Source organism: Bison bison, unplaced genomic scaffold (genome assembly GCF_000754665.1).
Source record: "Bison bison bison isolate TAMUID 2011002044 unplaced genomic scaffold, Bison_UMD1.0 scf7180017860457, whole genome shotgun sequence".
NCBI classification, from domain to species: Eukaryota; Metazoa; Chordata; class Mammalia; order Artiodactyla; family Bovidae; genus Bison; species Bison bison.
The window spans coordinates 166,182-183,450 of record NW_011491029.1 but is presented as its reverse complement, the minus strand read 5'-3'; the positions used below and the strand labels follow the sequence as shown (position 1 = coordinate 183,450).

At 52.5% G+C, this 17,269-nt stretch overlaps 1 protein-coding gene across 1 annotated transcript in view; it reads left to right on the top strand.

Annotated features, from left to right (window-relative positions):
• ALX4 (ALX homeobox 4) overlaps positions 1-17,269 on the top strand; it is a 44,591-nt gene that overhangs the window by 20,221 nt on the left and 7,101 nt on the right. Inside the window, exon 4 of the mRNA XM_010832224.1 lies at positions 12,288-12,598. Coding sequence (XP_010830526.1) covers positions 12,288-12,598 — 311 coding nt within the window. The remainder of the gene's footprint in view (positions 1-12,287; positions 12,599-17,269) is intronic.

Genomic DNA, 17,269 nt, shown 5'->3' with positions numbered 1-17,269 from the left:
ACCCTCCGGGAGGGGGCCTGGGTCTTTAACCAAACGGAGAAGCATCTGCGGCGGGGGCCCTGGGGCCTCACTTCTGGCCCCGAGGAAGGTACTTGGGACTGCAGTGCCTCCTGGTGGCCAGTGTGAGCTACTGCAGCCTTGATCCTGACCGGCAGGATGGGGGTGCCTAGAGCCTTCACGCAGGGGCCCGCACAAACCTGCCCTGTGGGTGAGGAGAACATCCCAGTCTTGGCTTCCTGGAGAGGGCTGCACCTCCTCTGTAACCCTCCTTTCCTCTCCCTGGCAGGAGACCAGGCAGGGCTTGCTGACGTGAAGAAGCAGAAAAGCCAAAACCCTTGCCTGAGGCCATAGCAGTGTCTGGAGCTACATGGGGCTTGGTCCTACACGACCTGCCCGGTGGCCGGCTTCTCTGAGCCCCATCACCCCACAAGGACCAAGGTCCACCCCCATGCCACAGCCACCCCACAGCAGTGTGTGCTGGGGGATCGCAGCCCCCCACCCTGCTCTGGAGCCCAGCCTCATGGTCCTGGGCCCCCTTCCTCTGGGTGCCCTTGTCGCCCTCAGCAGGGCATGCAGAGCTGCCTGGTGCTACCAAAGGCAGAAGGAGCCGGGGCCCAGTTCAGGACCCCGAAGTGCATCAGGGCAGCCCTATTCCCAACAGCTCTCGGTCGAACGGGAGGCCAGACCACACCGCCGTGCTTCAGAGTGGGGAATTCAGCCTTTAAGAGAGAAGCCCGACCTTGGGGTCAGAGAGGAAGAAGGAGACACCTTTGCACTGAACCTTGGAAGCTCAGTAGAAACAATTCACAAAAGAAGAAGTGCAACACATTAAAGGTTAACTTCACTAGTAATATGTGCCTGTGTGTGTGTGAGCACGCTCGGCCTCAGTCACGTCCGGCTCTTTGTGGCCTCATGAACTCTAGACTGCCAGGTTCCTCTGTCCGTGGGACTTTTTTCAGCTAGAGTACTGGAGTGGGTTGCCATTTCGTCCTCCAGGAGATCTTCCCAACCCAGGGATCGAACTCATGTCACATGCGTTGGCAGGTGGACTCTTTACCACTGAGCCTCCTGCTGCTGCTGCTAAGTCGTTTCAGTCGTGTCCGACTCTATGCGACCCCATAGACGGCAGCCCACCAGGCTTCCCCATCCCTGGGATTCTCCAGGCAAGAACACTGGATCGGGTTGCCATTTCCTTCTCCAATGCATGAAAGTGAAAAGTGAAAGTGAAGTCACTCAGTCATGTCTGACTCTAGCGACCCCATGGACTGCAGCCTACCAGGCTCCTCCTTCCATGGGATTTTTCTAGGCAAAAGCACTGGAGTGGGGTGCCATTGCCTTCTCCGGAGCCTCCTGGGAAGCCCAAATTTGTTTTTTTTTTTAATGTAAATTCAAATGAGATTTCACTTTTATCCATTACACTGGCAAAGCTTTTTATAAACAGTGTAATGATTGGTACTTGTCCTGAAGCAGGCAGGCATGCTGAAAAAATGGGCACATTTCTAGCAGACACACTTATCAGAGCTCTTAAGGTGTGACTGTGACCAAACTCAGTATTTCTAGTTCTTGGAACTTTTGCAAAGGTAACTGCCACAAAAATGTCAAGGGACTTAACTATAAAGGTATTCATCACAGGCCTGTTACTATTTCAAACAATCAACAATCCGTATACCCAACAGTAAGGACTGAGGAAAGGAAATAGAGTTTGTCTGTGCGATGGAATACTATGCAGCCATTAAAAGTGATGTATTAGCAGAAGAATATAGAATAGGATGGAAAGATGTACAGGGCAGTGATAGGTTTTACAAAAGACTTTTATAAAAAATTATGTTTCCCTTTTCTGTTTATGTATTATAGTTTTCTTCTTTGGGCTTGTCTTCATATAGAACATAGATAACTGTATGTAGTGGGGGTGGGGAGGAAAGCCACGAAGCTTACAGAGGAAGATACCCAGGGAGAGTAGGAGTTAGCCAGGTGCACGAAGGGCTGAGGGCATCCCAGCGAGAAGGATGCAAGGGTGGGGAAGCCTGAAGCCGCTCGAGCAGGGTGTTGGGGGCGTGCGGGCAGGTCAGCGGGACCGGAAGCGAGGTGGAGGGGCGGGTGTGGCAAGACGTAAGTCTGTGAGGGGGACGGTGGCCGGTCCTGCCTGGGGAATCCTGAATGCCATAGTCAGCCTGACTCGAGCATTGGCGGTTTTAGCAAAAAAAATAAATACATAAAATAAAAATCTAACAACAAAACCAGTATGTTCCATTTAATTTGAAGTTCAAATAAACAATGAATAATGTTCAGTACATTGTGTCCCTTACATACAAACGAGTTCCATCCCGAGAGCGAGTTCGTAACTTCACTTGGTTCGTAAGTCCAAGCAAGTTAGCCTAGATACCCAACGAACACAATCGGCTATATAGTACTGTATGGAAATAGGTTTATCATACTTTTCACACAAATAATATCAATACATAAAAACAAACAGAAAAAATTAAACATTTTTCATCTTCCAGTACAGTACCTTGAAAAGTGCAGTAGCACAGTGTAACAGCTGGCATAGAGGAGCTGGCCTCCAGCACACAGGCAAGAAGAGTTGCTGGCTGGAGGAGGGACAGGAGGTGGGAGACGGTAGAGCGGAAGGATCGTCAGCTATAGGAGATGGTGGGGGCCAAGCTGCAGTTTCACTCGGGTCTGACACTGAGGGAATGCACGTTCGCATCTTTGAAAGTCTGCAACTTGAAGGTTTGTTCGTAGGGGACTTACTGCATAAGTATTTCCCGTGCAACATTTGGGACATGCTTTTACTTAAAAAGTGACTCCTGTTTCTCTGAAATTCTAATTTAACTGAGCACCCTGTACTCTATCTGACCATCCTGATTGGAAAAGCCTCTGATGCTGGGAAAGACTGAGGGCAGGAGGGAAAGGAGGTGGCAGAAGATGACATGGTTACGTGGCATCCCTGACTCAATGGACATGAGTTTGAGCAAACTCCGGGAGCTAGTGAAGGACAGGGAAGCCTGGTGTGCTGCAGTCCATGGAGCTGCAAAGAGTCGGGCGCGATTTAGCGACTGAACAACAAGGAGAGCTCTGGGTTAGACAGGGTGGCCCTAGACCAGGAGTGTGCGTCTTAGACACTGTCTCCGGTTGTAGTGGAGCGTGGTGATCTGAGGGCAGAGGAACCGGTGAGGTCTGAACGTAAGCCAGAGCTCTGGGACTCTCCAGCACCCACGAGGCCTCAGAGCCATGGGGGGCGGTGCCCAGTTTGTGAGGACGGTAGCTAGTCCCACCGCGGAAGGGGCCTTTTCTGAAGCATCACTGCCATCCTCCTCTGCTTCCCGGCAGCGCTTCCCTCCGCCTCCCATCACACAGCCCAGTCCCAAACCTACCGAGCCGGCACCATTCAGGATTCTAGTTGCTGCTTTCACATAGCATTTTAAAATGATGAAAGAAATTCCTGTTTATGGTAGGACAAATAAGAAAATTAAGTCAGACTAGAAACAAAAAAGCAACTAAACCCAGATACTGATATTCTTTACTTCTGGAAACTGCTAGAATTTTCTAAGAACAGACACCGCATCCTCACCTCCCCTTTTTTCAAAATAAGTTTTACTTACTGTAACATGAACAACTTTCAGGTAATAAAATGCTATTCTTGGACATCAGTTTCTTTCATTTTTCATCAGTGTTTATTGAACCCCTTCTGCATACCAGCCGCAATACTAGGCATTAAACCAAAAGGCTAAGCCAAACAAATATATTCAGATATATTCCCTGTTTTATGGAAGGGAGAGAGAGACAATAAATGAAGGAAAAAACAAATAAATACAAAATAATATGTGTTAAATACCAAGAGAGAAACAGTGTGTAGAATAAAGAAAACCAGGAAGGATCTCCCACTTATGGAAATATCATCCTTTATTTGACCAATCTCCTATTAATAGAGATTTTGCTTATTTTCAATTTTCCCATATAAAAATGCCACGAGGAACTTTCTCTCTAGTTAATTCTTTGTGTCTATCCATAATTCTGTCTTTAAATCCCTAGAGGTGAGATTTTTGGGTGAAGACATACAAACATTTTACCTGCTTAGTTTTTCTTTACTGTATTTAAACCCAATTTTGTATTTTCTCTATAGTTTTATATATTTTCTATTTTTTTAAGATTTTTATTTATTTTTGGCTGTGCCGGATCTTGCTGCACGAGCTTTTCTCTGTTGCGGTGTGCGGGCTTCTCACCGTGGTGGCTCCTCTGCTCGTGGAGTCCAGGCTCCAGGGCACCTTGGCTTCGGTACTTGCAGGACGTGGGCTCAGCGTTTGAGGTTCCCGGGCTCGAAGAGCGCAGGCTCGATAGTTACATTGCAGTTTGGCAACCCACTCCAGCGTCCTTGCCTGGAAAACCCCATGGGCCGAGGAGCCTGGTCGGCTGCAGTTCATGGGGTTGCAGAGTCGAACACGACTGAGCAACTGACAGACAGACAGATGGGCTTAGCTGCTCCACAGCATGTGGGATCTTCCCAGACCAGGGATCGAGCCCGTGTCTCCTGCACTGGCAGGCAGATTCTTTACCCCTGAGCCACCAGGGAAGCCCTGTAGTTTGCATATTTTTTATTTTTTAAATAGCATGCTGAAAATTTAAACTGAGGAGCGTGATTTTATGAGTTTGAACACGTTCCTGTACAGATCCATGTACTCACAATCACAGCTGGGATACAGGATCGGATAGTCCCATACACCAGCCCTTTGGGGTTAAAACCACCCCAGCCCAGCCCCAGGCCACCAGCGATCTGCTCTCTGTCCTGGGACTGTTTGTTTGTTTGTTGTTCAGTTGCTAAGTCATGTCCAACTCTTCGTGACCTCATGGACTGTAGCCTGTCAGGCTCCTGGGTCCTCCACTGTCTCCTGGAGTTTGCTCAAATTCACGTCCACTGAGTCGGTTACCTTCCCCAGAATGGCATGCAATAAACAAGTGGAGCCAGGCACCATATACCTCTGGAGACTGGCTTCTTTTACAGACAGTAATGCTGTCTTTGAGAGTCATCCACAGTTCACATCACTAGCTTGCTCCTTTTATCTCTGAGTAGTATCCCATTGCATGGCTGTTCCATGGTTTAAAGGACATTTGGGCTGTTTCCAGTTTGAGGCGATTGTGAACAAAGCCACTATAAATATTTGCATACAGGTTTGCCCTGAAAAGAAGTGTTTGTCTCTTGAGGGCGAATGCCTAGCAGTGGGATGTCTGGCTCGAGCCATGAGAGTGTGTTTCATGGTATAAGGCACTGCTGCGCTGTTTTCCCACCACTGATGGAAGCAAGTTCCACGCCCTTCAGTTCCTTGATATCTCTTGGTATCATCCAGTTTTATTTCCATCGCTGTTGGTGTGTAGCCATATCTCATGAATATCCCTAGTAAATAATCTCTAATTGGTAATACATTGAGCTGGTTATTATATTTGTTAGTTGCTCAGCCTTGTCTGACTCTTTGGGATCCTGTGAACTGTAGCCCTCTGTCCATGAAATTCTCCAGGCAAGGGAATGGGGTAGCCATTCCCTTCTCCAGGGGATCTTCGCAAACCCAGGGATGGAACCTGGGTCCCCTGCATTGCAGGCGGATTCTTCACCATCTGAACCACCAGATGTATATCTTCTTGGGTGAAATGTCCATTCAAATAGTTTACCCATCTACCTGCCAAGTGCCACGCTTTATTCCCATTTCACTAGTTTTCCGCTAACGTGCTTTTTACTGTTGTTCCAGGACCCTGTCCGGGAAACCACATCACATTTAGCCCTCCATGTCTCAGCCTCCTGTGACGTGTGACAGTTTCTCAGACTTGCCTTGTTTGGAGAAGCACGTTTGGGCCTTGGGTGGGTGTGTGTTGGTGGCAGGAGTGCCTACCCCACCTCGTGGGTGGCTGGCTGAGTCCCTGGCTTACCTCTCCTCTTCCGCCTGGCAGTTCCTCCCGGACAGGAACACAGTCCATCTCGGCCCGGTACGCACAGATAAGCTCCACGTGTGTTTCCTGAAAGGTCGCCCCAGCATGGGCTCCCCCTTTGGTGTATTTTATTGGGCCTGGACCTAAACCTCGGGCCATCCAAGCTGAACTCGGGACAGAGCCCAGTGGCAGATAAGGTGGGCTGGGGACGTGATCCATGGCTCACCTTTAACCTCTGCTCCCACCCCCGCACAACTGTTTGGACAGCGATGGGTTTACTCGGTGCCCTTTAAACAGCAGGAAAGGGCCTCACGCTGGCCTGTTTTCTTTAAGGAGATTGCATTGGCGCTGTGCACACTGCCACAGGGCGTGTGAGGCTGGCTCACCCGAGAACAGGGCGAGCGGTGTGTCCCCCACAAAGCAGATGTTTGGAGGAAAAATAGATATAATCAAAACCATGGAGGATAAAATTACTCCAGCCCCTTAGACAGACGCTCCATACGTCAGAGTGTGTGCACAGCTACACACACACACACACACACACACACACAACTCATGTCCAGACCCACCCATGGCTGTCTGCAGGCTCACGCTCACTCACAGACACACACAGCAGCACACATCCACTGGCACACACGCCCACTGGTGTGCCTGCCCTTGACCACACAAGCCTGCACGCTCCGCAGACCTATCCGCAGGCAACTACACATATGTTGCCCACACCCATTCACAACAGCAGGCTTGTGCTACATGCCCGAAGGCGCACATCCGTGCACAAGAAAGGGACACACGCAGAAAGGGCTCCAGCAGCCTCTCCCCAAATGGCTTCAGAAGCTCATTCTCCTTAAATCACAATCACAGAAATAATTCTCTTGAAATCACAGTCATGAAAAAAAAAAAAATTAAGGTGAACTTTGGAAATCTTTCAAGGCCTTTCATGTCAAAAAAAAAAAAAGGTTAGACTAGGTTGGAGCAACACCCTAGGATTCAACCAGGATGAGTAGATAGAAGCTAAGGGGCTTCCCTGGTGGCTCGGACAGTAAAGAATCCACCAGAAATGCAGGAGACTTGGGTTAGATCCTTAGGTCGGGAAGGTCCCTGGAGGAGGGAATGGCAACCCACTCCAGTATTCTTGCCTAGGGAATTCCATGGACAGAGGACTCTGGTGGGCTACAGTCCATGCGGTTGCAAAGAGTCAGACATGACTGAGTGACAAAGCATGCACGCAAGAGAATGAAGAAAGGTACCCCGTTTCTTGTAGCTCTTAAAATCCAACAGCCAAGGCTGTCCGGCACAGACCAGTTGGCCCTCAAAAGAGGCGAGGCCTCCTCCCCAGGAGGAGAACAGGCAGAGGCTCAAGGGTGTCTGTGACTCCTGATGAACAGTAAGCCTTGAACCAAACGCCGCCCACTCATCAGAAGTGGTCATGGGAGTCTCTGAAGGGTGTGCATCCCTCCCCGGGGGCCGGCACTCTGGATTCTCGACGTTCTGTGCACAATACATGATTCCTCTGGGTAGTCTGGGATGTATTTCCAGATCAAGACATTCCAGGGGAAGCTGCAGCTCGCGAGGACATTGTCTTGGGCCCCCAAAGCCTGGGACAAAGCCCGCCCAGGGGTCCCTTCCCGCTCTGGACGGGGCCAGAGACCATGAGGGGCTGCTCCAGGGAGGATGGGGGGAAGCCAGCCGGGCAGGCAGGTGGCCTGGTCCTAGTGAGGTCTGTCGTTCAGCTTCATGCCAGCAGCGGATGCCATGTGGCCTCAAGAAGGCGCGCCCGGCAAAGGGGTTAGCTGGGGCATTTCCTGTCTCCTGGTGTGGCAGTGCAGTAAATGCAGAGCTGGTTCCTGGCAGATCCTGGACTGGGTTTCTGGAAACGTCAGTTCCAGAGCCCCCATTTGGTGCTCCTGCATGGCCTCCCCCAGCGTGTCCCCCTTGCTCACTGCGTGGAGACATCATCTGTGTCTGCCTGTCCTTCCTCCTCCTGCCTCCTTTCGGTCTGCCTGCTTCCCCTCTTGTCGTTCGGTGATCTCACCTCCTCCTCCTGTTTCAGCTGTCAGTTCCGATGGAGGCACTACCCACTGCATGCCTCTCTTTCATGCACCCTCACCAGCTTTCTCCATTGTCTCCGAGGATGTGTTTGTTCAGCAGACGTCTCTGCACGTACCCTGTAGGTCCTGCCAGTGAGTACACAGAGGTAGCTGGACAGGGTGAGAGCTCGATAATGTTTGTATTGGCCATTGATTCCTCGGTAACCTCCTGCCTGCCCCATCCTGGGCTGAGCAGGGACAAATGGCCCAAGGTTCCAGCCCTCAGGGAACTGGTTCCCTGAGGAGAAGCTGGACCTTCAGGGTTTGATTAAAACATAGGCAGCAACTAGATGGAGGGGGTCTGTATGATTGCCGCAGTCTGGGAAGGCTTCCTGGAGGAGCTGGTGCTTGACTGGACCTTGGAGGTCAGCTGGAAAAAAGGGGCGTTCCAGGCAGGTGGACAGAGGAGGAGGTGAGGGAGAGCAAGGAGCTCAGCGGTTTCCTTTGTTCAGGAGTGAGTCAGCCTGAGTCTCAGGCCCTCTGTTTTCAGCGGCCGTCTTGTTGAGGAGGGCCTTACGGAGCAAGCTGGATCCTGACCAGGCCCAGGGCTCGGGCCAGGGTGCCAAGTCTCTACCCAGCCTCTCTGGATCCTCTAGTTGGAGAGCGATCTGCTGGCTTTGCCCAGAGCCCAGCACCACCACCCATCCCATCCCTGGCATTCACCTGTCTCACACGGGCCTGTTAAACTCAGGGCCTCCTACAGAACAGCAGTGAGAGCTGTATTTATTCAGGAGGATGGGACACTCAGAGGCATGGTAGCCATCTCCAGATGTCCGCAGGGCTGCCTTGGGGAAGGCCCATGGAGGTTTGGAACCCATGCCAATGAGCCAGACCGCAGGAATCAGACACAGGCTGGACCTTTGGACAGACGGTCCAGTGGTCCTGGGGGGCGATGAGCTCCGTCACCAAAGCTTGAGTGACAGCACTGGGTGCAGATGCTTATAGGGTGGCAGGAGGTGGGAACTGATGCCCCCAAGCCTGGCACTTTAGGGATGAGTACCTTGGCTTGTCATTCTAATGGGTTGGGTCAGAACCTTGGGGAATTTTCCTTTGCTGTCTCAATTAGGGGCCAAGCCTCAGAACCTAAAGTGAAGTCAGTGAAGTCACTCAGTCGTGTCCGACTCTTTGCAACCCCATGGCCTATAGCCTACCAGGCTGCTCTATCCATGAAATTTTCCAAGCAAGAGTACTAGAGTGGGCTACCATTTCCTTCTCCAAGGGATCTTCCCAACCCAGGGATCGAACCTGGGTCTCCTGCATTACAGACAGACGCTTTACCGCCTAAGCCACCTAAAGCAAGAATAATCAAGACTTGAGATTTGGAAGGTTTCGTCCCTCTTCGAAGGCCAGAGAGGCCTCGGTTTGCCAGAATCCCTTCCGTCTTGAAATCTTGAAGCCTTTCTAGTTAGCTGACGTTTGCCTGGACAGATATGCCCCCAGCCTCTCCCCACTCCAGGTCCCAAGGGGAAGGTCCCACTGGAGACTGAGGCGGGAGGGCTGCCCCACAGGGCCGAGATGCCATTCCTGCCTGCACTCCCCACTGCGGACAGGGCTTGCCTGCTCCCATCCGCACAGGAGGCTCTGGCACTTGGAAGGCGTCCTCTGAGGTCACAGGCAGATTTCGGGAGAGCTGGGACGAGGCAGATCTCCGCACCTTGGGCCTGGGGTCTCCCATGCTGCGCCCCACACCATGCTGTCCCCCCATGCCTACCCTTTCAGTGGGTGGATGGAGGTGGGGAAGCTTCTCTACTTGGACGACTGGGTGTTCAGCCAGCTCCACCCGCAGTGAGCCTAGAACCAGCTCAGCGGGGGTGGGCTTCTCCCAGGGGCCACATCCTCACTCTCTCATCCTCGGGGACTGGTTCTCTGCCTCCTTGATGCGCAGACCATACCTCTTGATTACGTGAGGCCCTGGGGATTCCTTCTGGTTTTCCCTCTCTCCCTGGGAAAGGCCCCAAGACCACGGGGTAGAAGAGAAGGACTGACCCAGAGCTGAGAGGCTGCACCCTGTCCCTATTGGCACATTTCTTACTCTCTCTGGCTTCCGTTTCCCCTGAATTAACACAAGGAGTTTAGTCCCTACCATCCCTTGATATTTATAACATGGAGTTTCCCCTGCTCGGCCCAGCCCCTTTTGCTGTGTGGGGTGGTCCTGAGCCCAGGCTGGATGCCAGAGGATACGGGAAGGGTCCTTGGGGTCATGGGATGGGGTCTGGGCAGCAGGGCTTGGGCAGAAGGGGCAGGGGCTGCAGCCACTGCCTGCTCCCCGAGTCTGGCCTCCAGGAGGTTGCATAACAGAGATGTTTATTTTTGGTGAGACTGGGTGGGATTTCTTCTCTTTAAAAAAAAAAAAAAAAAAACCAAAACATAAAACGTATTTGTCTGCCAGGAAGATAAATATCTTTGCTGAAAGCTCTCAGCCCAGCTGCCAGCTGCAGTTTGCATGACGCTGTCACCAAAGCCGTGGCGGTCTGCGTGTGCCTGGACTCACATGGGTGTCATCCGTGGTGCCCAAGGGCCGGCCCCCCAGCCTGCTGGCACCCATGCTGCCAGTGGCCCTCAGGAACAGCCTCCTGAAGCTGCTTCCAGGCCCACTCTGAGCATTCACCTCCACTCCCTTTCCTCACCGCCTTGGGCAGCCTGTCCCTCTCAGCTCCCCAGCAATAAGAGAGCCCCCAGTAAACACAGAGTGCCAGGGAGGAGGGCAGATCCGAAGCTTCGGCCCCAGGATCTGGTCAGAATCAAGGGACCGACCTAACACCTGGGGCTCAGATCTATTCCCAGAGGAGGAGACCAAGAGTCAGAATGGTGGAAGCCCATACAGACCACAAACGCTTGTTATGATCAGAGCTTTCACACATGAAAAGTTTTATCCAATGCTCCCCACACATGTCTTATTATCCCGTATGTTATTTCACTCTATAAAAGTCAGAGTCCCCAGTGGAATTTGGCTCAGAGAGGGACTCGCACCCCATCCGCACCCACTCCTGGGCTGGGGGACTCCAGGGAGGGCCTGCCCACTGGGAGGACTCTTCCAGGGCTAGACTCTTCTGCTGCTCACAAGTCTAGACCAGAACAGGGAGCAACTTTACCTGTAAGACATTTTAATCCCACAGCTACCCTTTGAAAGAAAAGAAGGAAAGAAAGAAAGTGAAGTCGCTCAGTCGTGTCCGACTCTTTGCGACCCCATGGACTGTAGCCCACCAGGCTCCTCCGTCCATGGGAATTCTCCAAGCAAGAATACTGGAGTGGGTTGCCATTTCCTTCTCCAGGAGATCTTCCCGACCCAGGGATTGAACCCAGGTCTCCCACATTGTAGGCAGACGCTTTACCGTCTGAGCCACCAGGGAAGTCCCTGTGAGGGAGATCCAAGTATCTGTGCCCTCATTTCATAGAGGGGGAAACTGAGGCACAGAGAGGCTCAGCGAAAGGTCCAAGCACACAGCTCAGGAGTCAGACACGGGGGGGACTCACACCCTGAGGCCAGTTGCAGGGCCTGTCCCCTAACCTCCGCCCTGGGGCGAGTGTGTCTGCCCAGGGCACTGATGGGGCTATCTGAACGAGGATGAGCTCGCCCTCCCTGCCCTCCCTCTGTCTCCTCACCTTGACCTGCACTGGATAACTGGTCCTTGCCAGCTCTGAGCGTCCAGGAATCAGCCGGCAGAGTCCCGTTCTGCTAGACAGCGGTGACTGTGGGCCCCGGGGCCATGAGCTTTGTGTAAATCTGCTGGGCCTCCCAGCTTAGCATCCTGGGCATGTCACGGGGAGGACCCCCTATTTCCTTAGTAAACACAGCCCCCACCTGGAGGGGGCAGGGTGCTGAACCCCAAACAGAATCAGACCAGGCAAGGAGGAGCCTCTCCTCCTCACCCTAAGGCCAGCTGGGCCAGACATGGCTGCTGGCTGAGCTCTTGAGTCCGAAGGACTGAGACAACATTCTCAACACCCAAAGGAGAAGTTCTGGCAAGGGGAGTCCTAGAGGGAGGAGCCCCGGGTCAGTGGGGGCGGAGGGTAAATGTTATAGAAGTCAGATTGGCTGGCCCAGAGTCACAGGACACGGTGTTAAAAGGGGCCCATGCTGACGTAACGGCGAAGAGGCTCAGAGAGGGAAAGAAACTTAGCCAAGGTCACAAAGCATGTTAATGACCTTAGAACCCAGGCCTCCGGACCTTGCATCCCATGCTTCCCCTAGAAGGGAAAAGCAGGGAATGGCTCCCCCGTCCCTCCTACCTCTCGGGCTGGGTTCAGCCATTGCTTTTTTGACTTTGTTTCCTCCCCCTTCAGCCAAAGAGAGCTCCCTGGGTGAGCCAGAGTTGCCACCCGACTCTGACACGGTGGGGATGGACAGCAGCTACCTCAGTGTGAAGGAAGCTGGGGTGAAGGGGCCCCAGGACCGGGCCAGCGCCGACCTCCCCAGCCCAATGGAGAAGGCCGACTCGGAGAGCAACAAGGGGAAGAAGCGGCGGAACAGAACCACCTTCACCAGCTACCAGTTGGAGGAGCTGGAGAAGGTCTTCCAGAAGACCCACTACCCCGATGTGTACGCGCGGGAGCAGCTGGCCATGAGGACCGACCTCACCGAGGCCCGCGTGCAGGTCAGTGAGGGTGCCGGGGAAGGCGGGGAGAGCGGGGCTGGCCCCTTCCGCCGGTGGCCCGAGACAGGGCTGCTTGCCCGTCCCCAGGTGCACCAGGGCTTTCTTCACCTCAGCTCAAGGAGCTCGCCCCTCGCACCCCTGCTGTAACCAGAGCAGGTCTGCTTTTGTTCACGTTCCCCATCCTGCTTCATGCTCTGGTTGGCAGGGGCTAGGGCGGGGCTCCCAGGGAAGGGGCAGGCAGCCCGTCAGCTATGCTTCTGAGTTCTGTGTGGTGTGTGAGTCCAGGCTCTCTCGTGAAGGAGGTGATGACGATGAGGGGTCTCTGCTCTGGAAGGCCTACCTCTTAGAAAGGAAACAGGATGAACTTACAAGACATCCATGGCACCCCATGGGCAGAAACCAAGACAATCCAACTCTTCGCTTTGCCCAAGCTGGCTGCCTCCTCCTCCATCTTTCAGGTCCCAGCTCAGTATGCCTCCTCTGAGAAGTCTTCCCAATCACCATGACTACTGCCCCCACCATCACCCGACCACCAAAACACTAATCCCAGCACAGGCCAGCAGAGTCCACCATAGCTCAGCACAACACAACACACCATAACCTAACCCGACACAGCTCAGCACAACACAACACCCCGCAACCTAACCCAACACAGCTCAGCACAACACAACACACCATAACCTAACCCAGCACAGCTCAGCACAACCCAACACCCCGCAACCTAACCCAACACAGCTCAGCACAACACAACACACCATAACCTAACCCAACACAGCTCAGTACAACACAACACCCTGCAACCTAACCCAGCACAGCTCAGCACGGCCCAGCACAGCCCAGCACAGACAAGCATAGCCTAAATCAACACAGCTCAACTCAACAGAGTCCAGCACACCCAACACAGCTCAGCACAACACAAACAACTCAAGTCAACACAGCTCAGCTTAACAGAACCCAGCACAGCTCAATACAGGCCAGCAGAACCCAACACAATACAACATAGTCTAAACCAACACAGCCCAACACAACACATACAACCCATCATAACCAAAATCAACACATAACTCAAAAGACTTCAATACAACCCAACACAGCTCAACACAGCCCAACATAGCCCAACACAACACAACATAACCCAAATCAGCACATCTCGACTCAACAGAGCCCAACACAGCCCAACACAACACATACAACCCATCATAACCAAAATCAACACGTAACTCAACAGAGTTCAACACAGCCCAACACAGCTCAACACAACACAACACAACACAACATAACCCAAATCAGCACAGCTCGACTCAACAAAACCCAACACAGCCCAACACAACCAACATAACCCAAACTAACAGCTCAACCCAACACAATCCACATAACCCAACACAATACAACAGAACCCAGCACAGCTCAACTGAACCCAGCAGAACCCAACCCAGTGCAACTCAACACAGCCAATCACAACCCAAACCAACACAGCTCAACTCAATAGAACTCAGTACAACCCAAAACAATTCAGTGCACCACAGTGGAACCCCATACAGCTCAACCCAACCCAACACAACTCAACCTAACACAACACAAACAAACCAGGTCACCTTCTACCAGTTGTGCTATTTTATCTTAGAATTTATGATTGGCTTAAATTATGTCATCTGTTTGTCTCATCTCACTAGAATATGATGAGGGCAGGTACGGTCTGATTCTTCATCACTGTAATTCCCACCAATTAGAGAAGGCTGAACTAAGGTCAGAAAAGGCAAAAAATAAATATATGTGGACCAACTGACCTCCTTTGTCCAGAGAGGTATGTCTCCCCTCCCTGCATGAAATTGTAACAAAGGAAAAACCAGAGAGGATGCAAAGTCCTCTAAGCACCCCAACCATAGATGACAAGATAAAGCTCAGGCTTCAGCGTAACACTAAATGAACGCCACGTTCGGCCTGCCTTCCCAGCCCAAATCATGTTGAAATAGCAAATCAAGTGTTTGCAGATAACAGTGTTTCCCTCTCCCGTGGGCTATAGAAATCAACAGCTTAAGAGCAAAGAGGAGTCTTTTTAAAAAAGCAGCAAGCTCAGCTGGGGTCCTTTCGGTGCCAGGACTGAGAGCCCTGTTACTCAGCAGACCCCAAGGGTGCCCCTTCTCGCCTTTTTTCACTAAAGAATCTTCTGCAGAGTATTCTGAAGTGAAGTGAAAGTCGCTCAGTTACGCCTGACTCTTGTGACACCATGGACTGTAGCCTGCCAGGATCCTCTGTCCGTGGAATTCTCCAGGCAAGAATTCTAGAGTGGGTAGCCATTCCCTTCTCCAGTGGATTTTTTCAACCCAGGGATCAAACCCAGGTTTCCCACACTGCAGGAGGATTCATTGCCACCTAAGCTACCAGGAAAGTAGAGTGTTCCTAAAGTGAAAAAATCTCTCAGTTGTGTCCAACTCTTCGAGACCCCTTGAACTGTAGCCTGCCAGGCTTCTCTGTCCGTGGTTCTTCCAGGCAAGAATACTGGAGTGAGTAGTCAGTTTCCTTCTCCAGGGGATCTTCCCAACCCAGGGATCGAACCCAAGTCTTCCGCATTGCAGGCCAAGTTGTTATCATCTGAGCCACCAGGGAACCCCTACGGTGTCAATAAAAGGCTCACCAGTCTTTGTTTAACAAGGCAGAGACATTTGTATTAATAGCATGGTCCAGAAACTAGATCATCTAAAATGGCTAAAGTGTAAAAGAGACTGGTAGTTGCCAGTGAATACACAGCCATCCAGAAACGCCAGGGGACTCTGAACGGTCAGCTCATTTATTCATAAATTCCCCAAAGCAAGCTTCCCACCTTATTCCTCTCCAGCTCACAGTGAGTGTTTGGGGAAGGAAGACAGGCAGCTGAGGCCTCACTGTGGTTCCAGAAACCTTCTCACACCCACTGTCTCACCTGAGACTTCTGGTGCCCCAGACTCTGGACAGGAACCCCAGCCTCTGGCCTCAGCTCAGCCAGTGGATTTGAGAGGAGCGTAAGGAGTCGGTGGAGAGAGAGCAGCTGGCTATGGGATGTTCCTGTAGGTGCTGTGTTGATGCAAAATGAACTGTCCGTTTTCTGTGAGGTATACACATGTACACGTGTGTGCACACATGTGTGTCCCTAACAAATGGACAGGAGTGCCCAGGAGTAGAATTCGCTTAGCATTGATAGGATGATCCTTCTGGTACCACACACGAAATGACGCCAGAGCATGTTTAACATTCTTCAGGCACCACAATACAGCTCAGGAGTGTTCTCTCTACACACACACACATTTATGCCTACTTCCAAAAAGGAGCTGGGGCAGCTTACACTTAAAAGATTTATCTTCATCCTCAAACAATAACAGTGTCATGAAATGGGAAGGTAATTATGTCAAAGACCTAGGCTAAGCTAGGGATCCTAGATTTCACTGAGCGCAAATTTCAATGCTGAGCTTCCCAGCCGCCAAAGCGAAAAGGGGAACTGTGATGTGCTGCCTGTCTTATCATCTCAGGGGGAGACCGCAGAATTCTAGAAGGCTAGTGCTGGAGAGGACCACCTCGTTCTCTCATTCGCTATCGAGGAGGAAGAGACCCAGAGACAGGAAACCATCACCTGTGACCAGGTGACTCAGGAAATGTGATGGGGTGGCCGTGCTGAGAATAGAATGAGGGACCCTGAGTTCCAGCCCTTTGCAGTGCTTTTCCTGTAGTTTGCCTCACCAGGAACATGTGCCTAATTGTTCTGAGACTTTACTTTGTATAAAGGCAGCAGGGTTGGTGGGATTGGCAGGTGCGTCAGACCTCTGGGTTGCGCCTGGCAGTGCCCTGGAGATGGGGGGAGGTGGGGATGGAACCCCCTGCTTGCCTCTGATGAGTTTGTTGGGGGCCCATACTCAGCTGATGGGAAGCCAGGTGCCTGGCACAGAGTGACGGTGGGGACAGGGACGGGGGCCCCCCCCACCCCCGACATGGACCTTTCCTGGGAAGAAACCCGGAGTTTGGAGCCGCTCCAGGGGGCTGCAGGGGCCTCTTCTGTGCTGTCTGGGATTCCAATCTACGCAGCTGTGTCTGAAGACAATAAGGCAGAGGCCTCCCCGCCCTGAGCCACCCCGCCCTGGCCCCAGATGGGCTGCGGTTAGCAGGGGCCTCCGCCAAGACAGTTGGTTCCTTGGGGAGAGGCCCGTGCTGAGCGGGTCCAGGCCAGGGTGGGCCAGGAGCGGGGTGGTCCTGGGCTGCTGTGACGCACTGAAGGGAAGGCTGGGGCCTCTGGGTCCCTTCTCCTGCCCAGGGTTGCCCAGTGGAGACAAGCCTACGGGCTGCAGAGCCTGAGGCCCAGGGCATCTAGGGGCGCAGCTGTCAGCACCCCAGGCTCCAAGGGTCAGAAATGGGAGGATGCTCTAAGCCTTGGGGGCCCATGAATGTGAGCACAGATGGGGCCCGGGAGGATACCCCTGCCACCACCCAAGTTTATGCATGATGAGAGTGAAGACCAGGAAGCTAATGGAGCTTAAGCCTTATCTGGGCAGAAAAGCTCCAGCCTCGTCTGCAGGGTGAGGCCCCAGGGAGGAAGGGGCTGGAGGTGGGCAGTTCTGTTCCCCCCAGCCTGCTCCCCACAGCCGTGCCGCCTCCCACGATCTCCATCTTAACCTGCAAAGAAACCCCTCTGCCTGACCCTCTTCA